General features: G+C 53.8%; 1 protein-coding gene across 2 annotated transcripts; it reads right to left on the bottom strand.

The window, feature by feature from the left end:
* Window positions 1–2,345: 2,345 nt before the first annotated feature.
* Window positions 2,346–4,551, bottom strand: TPBGL (trophoblast glycoprotein like). 2 transcript variants are annotated; one of them, XM_071734379.1, is made up of 2 exons: window positions 2,857–4,551; window positions 2,346–2,542 (listed from the first exon to the last, which is right to left on the bottom strand). In XM_071734379.1, exon 1 carries the CDS (start codon window positions 4,372–4,374, stop codon window positions 3,301–3,303), a length of 1,074 nt encoding a protein of 357 aa, XP_071590480.1. In that variant the 5' UTR covers window positions 4,375–4,551; the 3' UTR covers window positions 2,346–2,542; window positions 2,857–3,300. The 2 variants fall into 2 exon arrangements, with proteins under 2 accessions (XP_071590480.1, XP_071590481.1); XM_071734380.1 differs by lacking the exon at window positions 2,346–2,542 and adding an exon at window positions 2,756–2,802.
* Window positions 4,552–15,323: the final 10,772 nt, after the last annotated feature.

Genomic DNA, 15,323 nt, shown 5'->3' with positions numbered 1-15,323 from the left:
TTTTGTTAAGCCATGGGAGGTCCTTACTCCTGCTGCTTTGTCACAGGGGGGGTGGGGTGTGGTGTCCAGAATAATATTCATGTTATCAAGTGACAAAAATTCCACCCCTGGAGCTCGTTGTCCACCCAACCACCCCCCATCCCCTCCCCGGGCTGATGGGGTTTTGCCTCCCTCAAACCTCTGAACCCCAAGGTCCTGGTGCAGCCAGGGAGGATGGGGAAGGTGATGCTCTGAACCTCTTGGTGCCAAAAGGAAGAATTTTCACATCCCTGGGACCCAAAAAGCCACCACATCCCTTCCTTGGGCCTCAGGGAAAGGTGGAGTCACCTTTGGCTTTGGGGTCAGGAGGTGTTTGGCCACTTTCCTGTCTGCCTGGTGACTCTTTCCAGCCCGTTATCCATCACCTGGAGCTCTGTTCCCTGCTCCAACAACCACCCAGAGCCTCCAGGTGCTTCTCCTCCTCCTCTTCCCAGGACTTCCCAGCACCATCCCCACGAGCTGAAGCTGCTCTGGTGGGTGACCCCCTGATGCTCAGCAGTGTTTGGTCCTCCCCTGATGTGCAAAACTGCTGGAATTATCCCTGCCAGATGTGTTTTCCAGATGTGCAGCTCCAGCTTCTTGCTCTTTCCCTTGCTCTGGGGCTGTTTTGACTGGGAAATGGAGGAAGTGGGGGATGAGGGTGAGATTTCTTCCCCTCCCCCTTCCTTTTTTTAAACCTTCCTGGTATTGGAGGGGATGTCAAGGTGAGGGATGGAGCCCAGGAGCTCCAAGAATAGGGAGGAAACCTCAGGGAAAAAGGTCCCCCAAAATGCAACAACTTTCTGCTGGAACAACTCAGCTGAGCTGGGAGGGTCTCTGGGGCTTCCCTGGGAACCAGGATCCAGCTCAGGGAGGGGGGGGGGGGGGGGGGGGGGGAACAAGCTCTGCTCAGCAGGACCAGCCCAGAAAACTCATTTTGACCCCCAGGGCTGGATCCCTACACACAGTTCTGCACTCAGTTCCCCTTTCCCAGCTTGATACTGGGCTTGCCAAGGGGCAAAAATGCAAATGAGGAAAATAAAAAAGGGAGTAAAAGGTGACCTTGCACGAGGTCACATCCTTCCCAGGGCTTTGGGCCACACCTGGGGTGGATTTAATTGTGCTTTTTCCCCAGCAGAGCTTTCCACCCAGCAGCTGAGTAAAACACTGGGGGATGGATCAGGGGGCCATAAACCCATAACCCAACAAAACTCCCATTTACAAACCCAACCCACCACTTACCTGCTGGTCCCCACCTCCAGGATCCCAAAGCACCCGTTGAACCCCAGTATGGTCCCCAGTGAGGATGCAGCCCCCATCCCAGCTCAGAGAAAAAGGCAAATGCAGAATTATCAAAATGCAACATCTAATTTTCAGCCTGCCCCCCTCTCCCCCCCAAAAAAAAAAAATTCGTTCATTTTTAAGCTGTCAAGAGCTCCAGCTCGGTTTGGGGATCTGCTGATGGCTTCAGTGCTCCAAAATGTCTCACAAATGAGGTACCAAACCACCCAGGGGATAAAAATTGCTTTAAAAACCTCTCCACTGGGTATTTTTCCCAGCTCCCTGCCCTGCTCCAAACCTGGCAGAGCCTGAGCTGTAAAAAAAACCTCTACTGAGCATCCCCAAGCCAGCAGAGCAACCCAGGGAAAGAAGTTTTGAAGCGTCAGAAACCCCAGAAAAGACCCCAAAACCACTTCCCTCCTGCAAAACAATCGCAGCAACGTGACCTCAGCCGAGGGGAAAATTGGGGAATTATTGCAAGAAGCTTTTCTAGGAAATAGGCAAGAGAGAGGATGCAGCTTTTGATATATTTTTGCTCTAGGATATAGTCACGGGCACGGCTCGAAAGCAAACACGGGCGGGCAAAGTAGGTCGAGAGCTTTTGTTTTCAGTTGCCAAGTGCTGGGACAGCCTCGTCTAGGATAAGATTTCAAAGTCGGAAAAAAAAAGAGCTGCCCCCAGGTGACCCCGGGGAAGACGCAGGCAGCCGGCCAGAGGCTTTTCCTACTGGAAAGAGCTGGAAATGGCATCGAAGGAAAGAAACCAAATGGATAAAAGGTAAAAATGGATAAATGGAAAAAGCACATTGCTTCTCGGGGATGGGGCTGGGTTGTTTTTTGGGTTTTTTTTTGGGGGGGGGGTTGGGTTGTTTTTTGGGTTTTTTTTGGTTTTTTAGGGGGGGGTAGCAGGTGGGTGCTTTTCCTCTGTGGTTTGAGAAGAAAAAAAAAAAAAAAAGGAAAAAAAAAAAAAAATCAAGTGAGGTTTTGCATCTGTCAAATAGAAATCTAATAGGAAAGAGCTGTACAGGATCCAAGTCCAATCCAGGCTCCAGGATCATCCAGGAGTTTCAGGCATCGCCCGGGATGTGCCAAGCGAACGCTCACGTGCCGAGCCCCGCAGCCAGCCCCGCATCCCGCACTTCTCCCAAGGACCCGGCGCTGGGGAGGGAAGGGGAGGAGGGAAGCAGCTGGGAATCCTCCCGGGATCACCGGGGCTCTGCGTGCCCACATCCCACGGGACCGGTCTGGATGAGTGGGTGTCCCGATCGCGATGAGTTTGTGTCCCGATCTGGGTGGGTGGGTGTCGTGATCGGGATGTTTGTGTCCCGATATGGATGGGTGTGTGTCCCGACCTGGATAGGTGTCCCGATCTGGATGAATATCCCGACCTGGATGGGTGTCCCGACCTGGATGGGTGTGTGTCCCGATCGCGATGAATGTCCCGACCTGGATGAATATCCCGATCTGGATGACTGTCCCGATCGGGATGAGTTTGTGTCCCGATCTGGATGCTTGTCCCGATCTGGATGAATATCCTGACCTGGATGCGTGTCCCGACCTGGATGCATATGTGTCCCGATATGGATGAATATCCCGACCTGGATGCGTGTGTGTCCCGATCTGGATGAGTGTCCCGATCGCGATGAATGTCCCGACCTGGATGAATATCCCGATCTGGATGAATATCCCGATCTGGATGCGTGTCCCACGGGTGCTGGGATGGGGACAACAGCTCCAGCCCCGCTCCCTGCTGGACTCAGCGCTGCGGGATGGAGCGGGACACAAAGGGCAGGGAGAGGGAGTCCGGAGCCCTCGGGAGGGGGGTGCGCACCCCACTCAGAGCACCCCAGCACCCACCCCCCAGGCCAGCTCGTCCTCAGACGTTCATTTTCGGCGATGCCAGGGAAAGGAGACGGGATGGGGGAGGCGGATGAGGCTTGGAGGGGCGGCATGGAGGGTGGGTGCCGGGCACGTCGGAGGGGGTGAGGGTGGGAGGTGCTCGTCAGAGGCCGGGGGTGCTGATGGCGCTGGTGCAGCGGGGGTCGGCATCCTGCTCGTAGCGGTAGTGGTATCCTTCCATCTGGTCCCGGCAAGCTTCCCGGAGGTTGTGGAGCCAACGCTTGATGCCGCGGCGGTTCAGGTAGAGCACCATGAGGAAGACGATGGCGATGAGGGCCAAAACGATACCGAAGAAGACGTAAGAGGCCGTCTCCAGCCTGCCAGGCTCTCCACCCTCGCCCGCCGTGCAGGGCAGCCCCTCGGGCCGCAGCCGCAGCAGCGCAGTCCCTCGAAGGGGCGGAGGTCCCGCGCAGCGCAGGCTGCGCGCGTCGGGGACGCGGGAGGCGGCGGCGCGCAACCAGGCGAGGAAAGGGCGCAGGGAGCAGTCGCAACTCCAAGGGTTGGCTCCCAAAGTGACCCGCAGCCCCTTCAAGCCCGGAGCATCCAAACTCCGCAGCTCGGCGGCCGCCAGCCCCTCCAGGGAGTTGTTCCGTAGGTCCAGCTCCTCCAAGCCGGCGGGCAGCAAGGTGGCCGGCAGAGCCCGCAAAGCGTTGCCCGCCAGCTCCAAACGCCGCAAGCTGAGGTTGCCCAAGGCCGAGGCCAACTGGTCCTCCAAGGGGGCTGCCAGCAGCGCTTGGTTCAGCTGCAGCGTGCGCAGCAGCGGTGCCTCGGCGAAAGCGCCGGCGGCCACGGAGAGCAGAGGGTTGTGGCTCAGGTCGAGGGTTTGCAAGGAGGGCAGACCCTGGAGGGCCATGTCCTCGACGATCTGGATGTTGTCGTGGCGCAGACGGAGCAGGCGGAGGTCCGGCAGAGGGTGGGAGGCGAAAGCGGCGCGGTGGAGGATGCTCAAGTTGCTGCCGGTGATGCTGAGGTTGTGCACGGTGAGCGGGAGCTCCTTCGGAAGCTCTTCCAACCTCTCGTACCGACACTGCACCAACTCCGGGGTGGCCACGCAGTAACAAGGGGACGGGCAACCCCCGGGGGCGGCGGCGGGGGGCACGGCCAGAGGCAGCAAGGCGAGTCCCAGCCAGGGCAACCAGCCCCCGCGGCTGCTTGCCCGCGTTTGCCTGCGGGCCATGCTCGCTGCCCGGGCATACAGGGCTGGGGGGGGTGGGGGTTAGGGGGGGGAAGGGGTGAAGGTGATGGAGGAGTGTCGGGGGGGATGGACCTGCCTCCCTTCAGCCCCCCCCCCCCGAGGGCTGAGCTGCCTCCGGCGCCGCGTCCGCGCAAGGCGGCTCTGCTGGCACCGCCGGTGGCTCCGCTACCCAAATCGGGCTGGGGATGAAGGGGGGGTAAGGAGGAGGAGGAGGAGGAGGAGGAGGGGGAGGAGGAAGAGGGGCGGGCTGGGGCTGCCTGGAGCTGGCGGCTGGGCGGAGGAGCGCTGCGGGCAGCTGCCTGCGGGGGGGATGGCGGGGGGGGGGACAGGGGGGGACAGGGGGATGGGTGTGTGTCACGATTAAGCACGATTTGACACGGCTTGGGGCGATTTGACACCGTTTCTGACACGGTTTGAGACGGCTCGGTTCGGTTCGGGGCGGCTCGGTTCGGGGCGGCTCGGTTCGGGTGGGCGCTGCTCGCTGTGGCTGCAAGGGGAGGAGGGGGGAGCTGGCGCGGTCCCCTTCGAATCCGGAGAGGGGTTGGGGGATGTCCCGGTACCCATCAAGTCTGGGGAGGATTTGGGGTTTGTCTCAGTCCTTTTCCAGCCCAGGGAAGGGAGAGGGATATCCCGGTCCCCATCCAGCCCGAGGAGGGGTTGGGGGATGTCCCGGTACCCATCAAGTCTGAGGAGGATTTGGGGTCTGTCTCAGTCCTTTTCCAGCCCAGAAAAGGGAGAGGGATATCCCTGTCCCCATCCAGCCCGAGGAGGGGTTGGGGGATGTCCCGGTGCCCATCAAGCCCGAGGAAGATGTGTGTGGGGGGTGTCCCGGTTCCATTCCAACCCGGGAAGGGGTTGGGGGATGTCCTGACCCCCTGTCAAGCCTGAAAAGGCTTTGAGAGGTGTCCCTGTCCCCTCCCTGCCCCCTAAAGGGTTGGGGGCAATCCCGGTCTCTTTTCAGCAGGAGAAGACTTGGGGGGTTGGGGGGGGAGGGGGCAGTCCCGGTTCAACACGAAGATGAATTTGGGAATATCCCGGTATCCCGGTCCCTTTCTATCCTTGGGGGCTGGGGAAGGGGGAGGTGGGGTCTGTACCTGTCCCCTTCCAACCCTGCGAGGGGTTTTGGGGTGGTTGAGGTCCTCATCCAGCCCAAGAGAGATTCAGGGCTGTCCCTGTCACCCCTCCAGCCTTGGGAAGGATTTGGGAGTTGTCCCGATCCCTTTCCTACCAGGGAGAGCTTTTTGTGTCTGTTCTGAGCCCTTTCAAACCCGGGAGGATCTGAAGGTATTCCTGGTCCTTTCCCAGTCCAGGGGGGGAGTTGGGGGCTGATGTCTTTCCCACCCCCCCCCTATTCACCCTCCCTGTTCATCCCAGGAAAAATGTTTCATTCCCCTTCCATTTTGGGGAGGATTGGGGTCTCTCAGCCCCCTTCCATTTTGGGGAGGATTTGGGTCTATTTCATTCCCCCTTCCATTTTGGGGAGGATGGGGGTCTCTCAGCCCCCTTCCATTTTGGGGAGGATTTGGGTCTATTTCAGCCCCCTTCCATTTTGGGGAGGATTGGGGTCTATTTCAGCCCCCTTCCATTTTCGGGAGGATTTGGGTCTATTTCATCCCCCTTCCATTTTGGGGAGGATTTGGGTCTCTCAACCCCCTTCCATTTTGGGGAGGATTTGGGTCTATTTCAGCCCCCTTCCATTTTGGGGAGGATTGGGGTCTCTCAACCCCCTTCCATTTTGGGGAGGATTGGGGTCTATTTCGCCCCCTTCCATTTTGGGGAGGATTTGGGTCTCTCAGCCTCCCCCTTCCATTTTTGGGGAGGATTTGGGTCTATTTCATCCCCCTTCCATTATGGGGAGGATTTGAAGGTTGTCTCAGCCCCTCCTCCAACCCAGGAAGGATTCAGGGGCTCTCTTGGTCCTCTTTCAGCCCAGGGAGGATTTGGGGGTTCTCCAGATCCCTTTCCAGCCCTGATCTCCATTTCCCATCCCACTTTGCAAGCTGGACACCCCCACAGCATCCCTGGAGAGAGGCATTGGCAGGGTTTTTTTTCCCTCTGCTTCCAAATAATTTTGCTTTTTGGGACTCATCCCACCATCCCCCATGTTTTATGGGGAGCTGGGGGGGATTTAACTGCGCGGATGGGCCATGATCCCAGGAAAGGCACCAGGCAGGAGGTGCTGGTCCCTTGTGGGCTTTATTTTCTTTTTATTTTACCCTCCAGGCTAATAAAAGATATTATTGCCAAGGCTGCCTTCATCTCAGTGCCATCTCAGGGGGGTGGCACAGGGTGCTGTGACCCTTGGGGGTGGTGTTAGGGTGAGGATGGAGATTTTGGGGTGCTGGGCAGCAGAATTTGGGTGCTGGGCCCTCTTTGGGTGTTGGATATTCTTTGGGTGCCCAAATATCTCTGCAGACCTGAGCTGGGGATCACATTAAATAAAACTGAGGCACATTTTTCTCTTACATTTTGTTTTTTCTCCTCCTCTCTGCCCTCACCTCTCATTCTGCCCTTTTTTTTCCCCCCCCTAGGATTTTTTGTTTCGTTTTGGTTTTCCCCCCCTTTGGGATCCTCTCCCCCCTGAAGCTCTCCTGAACTTTGCAGGGACCAAGTAAATTTGGGATGCTGGTGCATGGCTTGAGCTGCTCCAGGCCCACCCCTGCACTCCCTAAATTTGGGCAAACCCCTGTCTTTAAAGTGACAGCAGCCCAGAGAAATCAGAGGAGCTTGTGGGAGGGGGTGAGGGGAGAGGAATTAATTTGGGAATATGAAAAAAAAAAAAAGTCCCTGTGTCAAATATTGGGGCAGCATTTGCACAATGAGGTGCCCTGTCATCCCCAACCCCCCCAAAATTTAGGTCACTTCTGGATTTATGGTCTCCTTTTCTTACCCATCCTGTCCTTTCCTGTGTGTTTATCTCCTTTTTAACCACATCCCCATGGCCCTGCTGAGTGGCTCTGGGTTGGTTTTCCTCCCCTTTGAGCATTTTGCACTCTCAGCACTGGACATCTTGGCACTGACCCACTGGGTTGATGCTTTTTCTTACCAGTTGGTAATGGTCCCACTGGACTGACCTCAAACACACAGTTTTGAGCCCTTCTACACCACCTCCCCCCAGACCATAATTCTGGATTTAAAGCAGCATTGAAGACTTTTTGCCACTCACCAGCAATGAGATCTGGATTGTCCCTAATCCAGGAGTCCATCAGCATCGTGCTGTGGGGTAAGATGAGGTTGGGCATTTTTTGTCCCAAAAAAATCTGTTACAGATCATTATTCATCACCTTGTTGTCTTCTGGAGGCTTCCAAAGAGAATTGATTACTTGTGACATGGCTTCAGCACCCTTGGAAAAGCCACTTGCTCTGCTGCACTGCTTCTCCTGCCCTCTGTTCCATGATGGATTCTGCTGTGTCCAGCTCTGGAGTCCTCAGCACAGGATGTGGAGATGTTGGAATGAGGAGGCCCTGGAGATGCTCAGAGGGTTGGAACAGCTCTGGAGACAGGGGGAGAGAATTGGGGGTGTTCAGTCTGGAGAAGAGGAGGAGGAGGACGAGGAGGACGAGGAGGACGAGGAGGACGAGGACGAGGACGAGGACGAGGACGAGGACGAGGACGAGGAGGACGAGGAGGAGGAAGAGGAGGAGGAGGACGACGAGGAGAAGGAGAAGGAGAAAGAAAAGGAAAAGGAAAAGGAAAAGGAGGAGGGGAAAGAAGGGAAGGGAAGGGAAGGGAAGGGAAGGGAAGGGAAGGGAAGGGAAGGGAAGGGAAGGGAAGGGAAGGAAGGGAAGGGAAGGGAAGGGAAGGGAAGGGAAGGGAAGGAAAAAGAGGGAAAGGAAAGGAAAGGAAGGAAAGGAAAGGAAAGGAAAGGAAAGGAAAGGAAAGGAAAGGAAAGGAAAGGAAAGGAAAGGAAAGGAAAGGAAAGGAAAGGAAAGGAAAGGAAAGGAAAGGAAAGGAAAGGAAAGGAAAAGGAAAGGAAAGGAAAGGAAAGGAAAGGAAAAGGAAAGGAAAGGAAAGGAAAGGAAAGGAAAGGAAAGGAAGAGGGAAAAGATAGGAGAGAAGAGAAGAGAAGAGAGAGAAGAGAAGAGAAGAGAAGAGAAGAGAAGAGAAGAGAGAGAAGAGAAGAGAAGAAGAGAGAAGAGAAGAGAAGAGAAGATGAGAAGAGAAGAGAAGAGAAGAGAAGAGAAGAGAAGAGAAGAGAAGAGAAGAGAAGAGAAGAGAAGAGAAGAGAAGAGAAGGTTCTGGGGAGCCCTTGGAGCAGCTTCCAGTGCCTGAAGGGGATCCAGGAAAGCTGGGGAGGGACTTGGGACAAGGGCCTGGAGGGATGGGATGAGGGGAAGGGTTTCCAGCTGCAAGAGGGGAGATGGAGAGGAGATCTTGGGGAGGGAGAAGTTGTTTGGGGTGAGGGTGCTGAGCCCCTGTCCCAGGGTGCCCAAGGAAGCTGTGGCTGCCCCATCCCTGGCAGTGTCTCAGCCCAGGTTGGATGGGGCTTGGAGCAACCTGGGCTGTGGGAGGGGTCCCTGCACATCCAGGGGTTGGAATTCAGTGATCCTGAAGGTCCCTTCCACCCAAACCTTCCATGATTCTCTGGTAAAACCATGACCTTTTGTCTCCCCCATCACACAGGTGTGGGTAGAAGTGAAGATCTGAGGACACAACAGAGAAATCGGTGGAAAAAAAGATTTTATTTCCTGGCCTCTGCTCTTTTGCTCTCCCTTTTCAAGTCTTGCTCTGCCAGCCCAAAGGCTGAATCCTTTCTCTGAGCTCAGGGATGCTCTCCCACAGCCAGAGGACACCCTGGGGAAGAGCAGTGGGCAAGAGCTGATGTGCCAGCTGCAAAATCATCACGACATGTCGGACAGAAGGTGAAGGAACAGATCAGAGCTCGCTGCCTGCCTCCTCCCTCTTGGCTGGGGAAGTTCTGCTTCTCCTCCAGACTCCTTTTTCAGCTTTTTTTTTTTTTTTTTTTGTCCCTTTCAACTGGTGGATTTTCTGCCTTGACCCTGCATTTTGGGGGCAGATTCTGTCTTGCTGCAAACAACCCCCATCATCCTTAAATTACAATGCTGGAACCTGGCTGTGCTGAAACCTTTAAAACTTCACAATTCTGATGCTGGGATTTCTCCTTTCTCTCTGGGAGGCTCCTTGGAGAAACTCTGGAAGACAAGGAATATTTTCTGCTGACATTTTCCACATAAACCCATCAGAAGTGCTGTGTCTGTCACCAAGAAAAATCCTCCCACCTCCCTTGGCAAAGGGTTTGGCACTAAAGGAAAATGTCACATTTCAGGTTTTGCTTCATCCTGGGTGATTTCTCTCCCTCTTTTTTCTTCCACCCTTGGGACTGCAAAAAGTTTTGTAAAAAAGGTGCTTTTTGCCCAGGAAAGCACTGGCTGCATCCCTGTGCTGCATCCCTGGAATGCCACGTTGGATGGGGCTTGGAGCATCCTGGGAGGTGTCCCAACCCACAAAGATGATCTTGAAGGTCCCTTCCCACCCAAGAAACCTGGGATTCTCTGGTTCTGTGATTTTACCCCAAGGTGGGATGCAGGAGGATGAGATAAACCCCCCCCAAAATTTCTTGTCTTGCTGCAGGAATGGTGCCAAGAAGTGGTGGGTGCTGGGGGTGGAGGTCAGGATGGGGTTCCCTGGTCTCAATATCAAGTTTTTAACTCATGAACCAGCAGAAAACCCTTTCCCCCATCCTGTTGGTCCAGCAAGAGCAGATAAGGAGTGGGAAATAAAAGGCAGATGAGGGACAGGCAGACAAAAAGGAGGGGACAACACCTCCCTGTAGGTTCAACCCTGTCCCTGCTAGAGACCCAGCACAGGTTGGGTGCTTCAAACCACCCATTTTTTTTGCTCCAGAGCTCCCATGTCCACCCATCTTGGTCAGTAGCATCCAGATTCCATCTGCCACTGGGTTAGAGGAGGAGGAGATGGATAATTTTGGTAGGACAGACACCATCCCTCCCCCAGGGCATCACTCCCACCCCTCTGAGTTTCTTCTACTAACGGATTCACGGGCTGGAATTGGACCTGCTGAGCTAATTGGTGCCTATTTTAAGATGTTATCCAAGGATTTTGCAGTTAAAAATTATGGATTTGCCAACACAGAAATGGGTGGGCAGATCTGGTGGTGGTCACTGTGGTATTTGTTGGGTTGTGGAGATGCCAAAGGGAAAAATGGGAAAGCAGGGAGCTGGGAGCCACCTGGGCCTGGAGTCATCGTGGGGTGTTTTTTTTTTTTTTTTACCCCCAAATAAATAAAACTTTGGGGCACTGGGTTGTGGTCAGCATCCAGGTTGCAGCCCCTGGGCTGAGAGCAGCTGAGGGGGGCATCAGGGAGTGGGGGCTTTGGGTGCCCATTTGGCTTTTCTGTGTGTCCAGAACCCAATGGATGGATGGGAAAAAGACAGGGGAAATAAGGACTTGAAAATCCCAAACCCCAAGAGCCAGGAGGGGAGAAATGACAAAGGTGCATCAGGTACAAAGGGGTCAGCAGAGCCCTTGGTGGGTTTAATTGCTTGATTTCTCCTGACAGAGATGAAGGAGACAGGAACTTCCCCCCCCAAACATCTGCAAAGCCCCCGTGCATGCTACTAATGCTCTATAAATACATTACCAATAAATAATGAATAACCTGGATGGGCATTAAAGTGTAAACAGGAGGTGAAGGGCTCTCTCCCATTACCAGTCCCCTGAGACTCGTGGTCTCTGACCCTGAGCTGGATGCAATTCCCAATGCAGAGTCCCAGAAGTGACAGAACCATAGATCAGTGGCTCCAGAGTAAAGCAAAACAAGCCCAAAATAATCCTGAGGGCAGAGTTTTCCTCCTGGTGCTGGGCTGGGTTTGTCTGCATCAGCATTTCTGCCTCTGATGCTCCTCTGCCTGCACGGGGTCACCCTCCTGAGGAGTCAGAGTTCTCTCTCCCTTTCACCAGAAATTCTTGAATTTTTGAGGGTGCTGAGCCCCTGTCCCAGGGTGCCCAAGGAAGCTGTGGCTGCCCCATCCCTGGCAGTGTCTCAGCCCAGGTTGGATGGGGCTTGGAGCAACCTGGGCTGTGGGAGGGGTCCCTGCACATCCAGGGGGTGGGACTGGAGGAGCTGGAAGGTCCCTTCCAACCCTAAAAATTCTCTGATTCTATGAAAAAAGCTGGGGGAGGGCTTTGGACACGGGGGGGTAGGGAGAGGAGAAGGGAAATGGGTTAAAACTTGGAGAGAAAGGGGAGATTGAGGTTGGAGATGGGGAAGAAATTGTGGAATTTGAGGGTGGGGAGAGCCTGGAACAGGTTGAGAGAGTTGGGGGTGTTCAGCCTGGAGAAGAGGAGAGGAGGAAGAGGAAGAGGAGAGGAGAGAAGACAAGAAAGAAGAAGGAGAAGGAGGAGAAGGAGAAGGAAAGGAAAGGAAGAAAGGAGAAGGTTGTGGGGAGCCCTTGGAGCATCTTCCAGTGCCTGAAGGGGCTCCAGGAAAGCTGGGGAGGGACTTTGGACAAGGGCCTGGAGGGATGGGATGAGGGGGAAGGGTTTCCAGCTGCAAGAGGGGAGATGGAGAGGAGATGGGAGGGAGAAATTCTTGAATTTGAGGGTGGGAAGACCCAAGCCATTCTTTGATTTTATGATTCCATGGTACTCTCCATACCTGGAAAGCTCAGGATCCCTCTGATTTGGGAGATTTTATTCCTCTTATACATAGGAGAAGTGGGAAGGTCCCAGAATTACTGCCCCTCATAAAAAATCCCTCCCCAACTTTCCTGGAGCCTCTTCAGCCACTGGAAGATGCTCTGAGGTCTCCTTGGAGCCCTTTTTTTTTCCTTTAGGCTGAACAACCCCAACTCTCCCATCCTTCTTTTGTAGGAGAAGTCCCCATTCCCAGTGCTCTTCATCCCTGTTCGTGTTTCCATCTGGCTTCAGGGAGCTCCTCTTCCACACTTCCCAGGGTGTCAAATCCAGGAAATCCAGGAAATCCAGGAAATCCAGGGTTTAACAGATGGGTTGGGAATGCTGATCTGATCTGATCTGATCTGATCTGATCTGATCTGATCTGATCTGCCAGAGGGGAGGAGAGGGATGTGACAAGGAGCTCACGTGAGGGACAGCCAAATCCAAGCCAAATCCAAGCCAAATCCAAGCTTCTGGTATCATCCCAGATCCCAAATCCAAGCAGGAAGCAAGGCAGGGATGCAATCAGCAGCTGCTGGGTCACCCCCCACTCTCTCCATGGATTTTCTTTGGATATTTTTCATCTCCAGCCAACTGGGCTCTTGCTGCTCCCCCAAGCAAAGAAAAAGCTGTACATTTTCCCAGGTTTGGGGCTGGGAATTCCTCCTCTTGGAGCTGAGAATTCCGACTGGAGATGTGAGGATTGTCTCACCTCAGGGGGGGGGGCAGCACCTTGAGGAGATTTCATTAAATCCCTGAGGTTCCCAGAGGGAATTCTTGGGGTTGGGGTCAGCAGAGCTGATGTCAAAGCTCCCACGGTGGGCATGGAGAGGGGGATGGGGACCTTGGGGTCAGGGCTGGCAGTGGGGGACACGGCTGTGGGGACCCCACGTGGAGCAAGGTGATCCTGGAGGTGTGAGGAGCTGATCCAGGGCCCTGTGGGACTGTGATGGTGGTGAGGATGGTGATGATGATTGTGATGGTGATGATGGTGATGGGTGATGGTGATTGTGAGGATGGTGATGGTAATGATGGTGCTAATGGTGATGATGGTGGTGATGGTGATAATTGTGATGATGATTGTGATGAAGATGGTGATGGTGATGATGGTGATGATGGTGATGGTGGTGATGGTGGTGATGGTGATGATGGTGATGATGGTGATGATGATTGTGATGGTGATGATGGTGATGGGTGATGATGATGGTGATGATGATGTTGTTGATGATGGTGATGATGGTGATGATGATGGTGATGATGATGATGGTGATAATGGTGATGATGGTGATGATGGTGATGGTGGTGATGGTGGTGATGATGGTTATGATGAAGATGGTGATGATGATGATTGGTGAGATGGGTGATGATGATGATGGAGTTGATGATGGTGATGATGGTGATGGTGATGGTGATGATGATTGTGATGATGGTGATAATGGTGACGATAGTGATGGTGATGATGATTATGATGATGATGGTGATGATGGTGACGATGGTGATTGTGATGGTGATATCGGTGATGATGGTGATGGTGGTGGTGATGATTGTGATGATGATTGTGATGAAGATGGTGATGGTAATGATGATGATGGTGATGATGATAGTGATGGTGACGATGGTGATTGTGATGATGGTGATATCAGTGATGATGGTGATGGTGGTGGTGATGGTGATGATGATGATGATGGTGATGATGATGATGGTGATGACTGTGATGATAGTGATTGTGATGATGATGATGATGGTGATGATGGTGCTGCTGTTGCTGCTGCTGCTGCTGATGGTGATGATGAGGATGGTGATGATGGTGATGGTGTTGGACCTCCTCACCCATTCTCAGGGAAATTGCCCTTGGAGCTGGGAGTGCAGGTGGGCTGGAGGCACCTGTGAGACTTTTTCCTTCCTGCTGTGGGAAATGAAAAAAAACTGAGGATGACAAAAAGCCTGGGGAGGAGGACACAGGGAGGTCCTGCAGCTTCACCCTTCCCTCTCTCTGCTGGGTTGTGGAGCTGGAATTTAGGATGAGAAGGAGATGAAGGTGTTAGATGGTCCCAGCTGGGCTTCCCTTCAGGTGCTCAGGGGTGGCCACCCAGGTTTGGTGTCCCTGGAGTGCTACAGACCTGCAAAAACCTTTTCCTCTTCTCTCTGCATCCCAGAGCATCACTGAGTATCCTGAATCCTGCCTGGATCTCCATGGTGACACCAGGTCCTGTGATGCTCAGCTCCAGGGAAAAGGCTTTAGGAGCCTCTCCCACCCAGCAAGTCCCAAAGTGGGGTGGAAGGAGATGGGGAGGTCTCTGCACCCTGTGTCCTCTGGGTACTTCTGCTTTCCAGCTGCTGAAACACTGTGCCAGGACTTGGGATTCCATGATTCAGGAAGCAGCCTTGGGATCTCCTGAGTCTAAGGTGGAAAAAAAAGGGGGGCATAAAATGAACTCATCTGCCATGGCCCTGGTGACACTCTGGATCAGGACTGGGCAAATGTCTCCTGCTTGGAGACAACTTCATCCCAGACTGGATGGGATGGGTTGGGTTGGAAGGGATCCAAAAGCTCCTCCAGTTCCAGCCCCTGGATGTGCAGGGACCCCTCCCACAGCCCAGGTTGCTCCAAGCCCCATCCAACCTGGGCTGAGACACTGCCAGGGATGGGGCAGCCACAGCTTCCTTGGGCACCCTGGGACAGGGGCTCAGCACCCTCAAATTCAAGAATTTCTTCCTAAAATCTCATTTAAATCTCCCCTTTTGCAGCTGGAAACCCTTCCCCCTCATCCCATCCCTCCAGGCCCTTGTCCAAAGTCCCTCCCCAGCTTTCCTGGAGGCCCCTTCAGGACCTGGAAGAATGCTCCAAGGTTTCCGAAGAAGAACCTTTCTCTTTTCTCTTTTCTCTTTTCTCTTTTCTCTTTTCTCTTTTCTCTTTTCTCTTCTCTCTTTTCTCTTTTCTCTTCTCTCTTCTCTCTTCTCTCTTCTCTCTGTTTTTCTCTGTTCTTCTCTGTTCTTCTCTGTTCTCTGTTCTTCTCTGTTCTTCTCTGTTCTTCTCTGTTCTTCTCTCTTCTCTTCTCTTCTCTTCTTTCTCTTCTCTTCTCTTCCTCTTCTCTTCTCTTCTCTTCTCTTCTCTTCCTCTTCTCTTCTCTTCTCTTCTCTTCTCTTCTCTTCTCCCTTCTCCTTCTCCTTCTCCTTCTCCTTCTCCTTCTCCTTCTCCTTCTCCTTCTCCTTCTCCTTCTCCTTCTCCTCTCCTTCTTCTTCTCGTTTCTCCTTTTCCTTTTCCTTCTCA

Source organism: Heliangelus exortis, chromosome 1 (assembly GCF_036169615.1).
Source record: "Heliangelus exortis chromosome 1, bHelExo1.hap1, whole genome shotgun sequence".
Lineage (NCBI taxonomy): Eukaryota > Metazoa > Chordata > Aves > Apodiformes > Trochilidae > Heliangelus > Heliangelus exortis.
This window is presented reverse-complemented; position numbering and strand designations above follow the sequence as displayed.

Coding starts and splice junctions, on each gene's coding strand:
- TPBGL (XM_071734379.1), bottom strand. CDS start 4,374: ATGGCCCGCAGGCAAACGCGGGCAAGCAGCCGCGGGGGCTGGTTGCCC.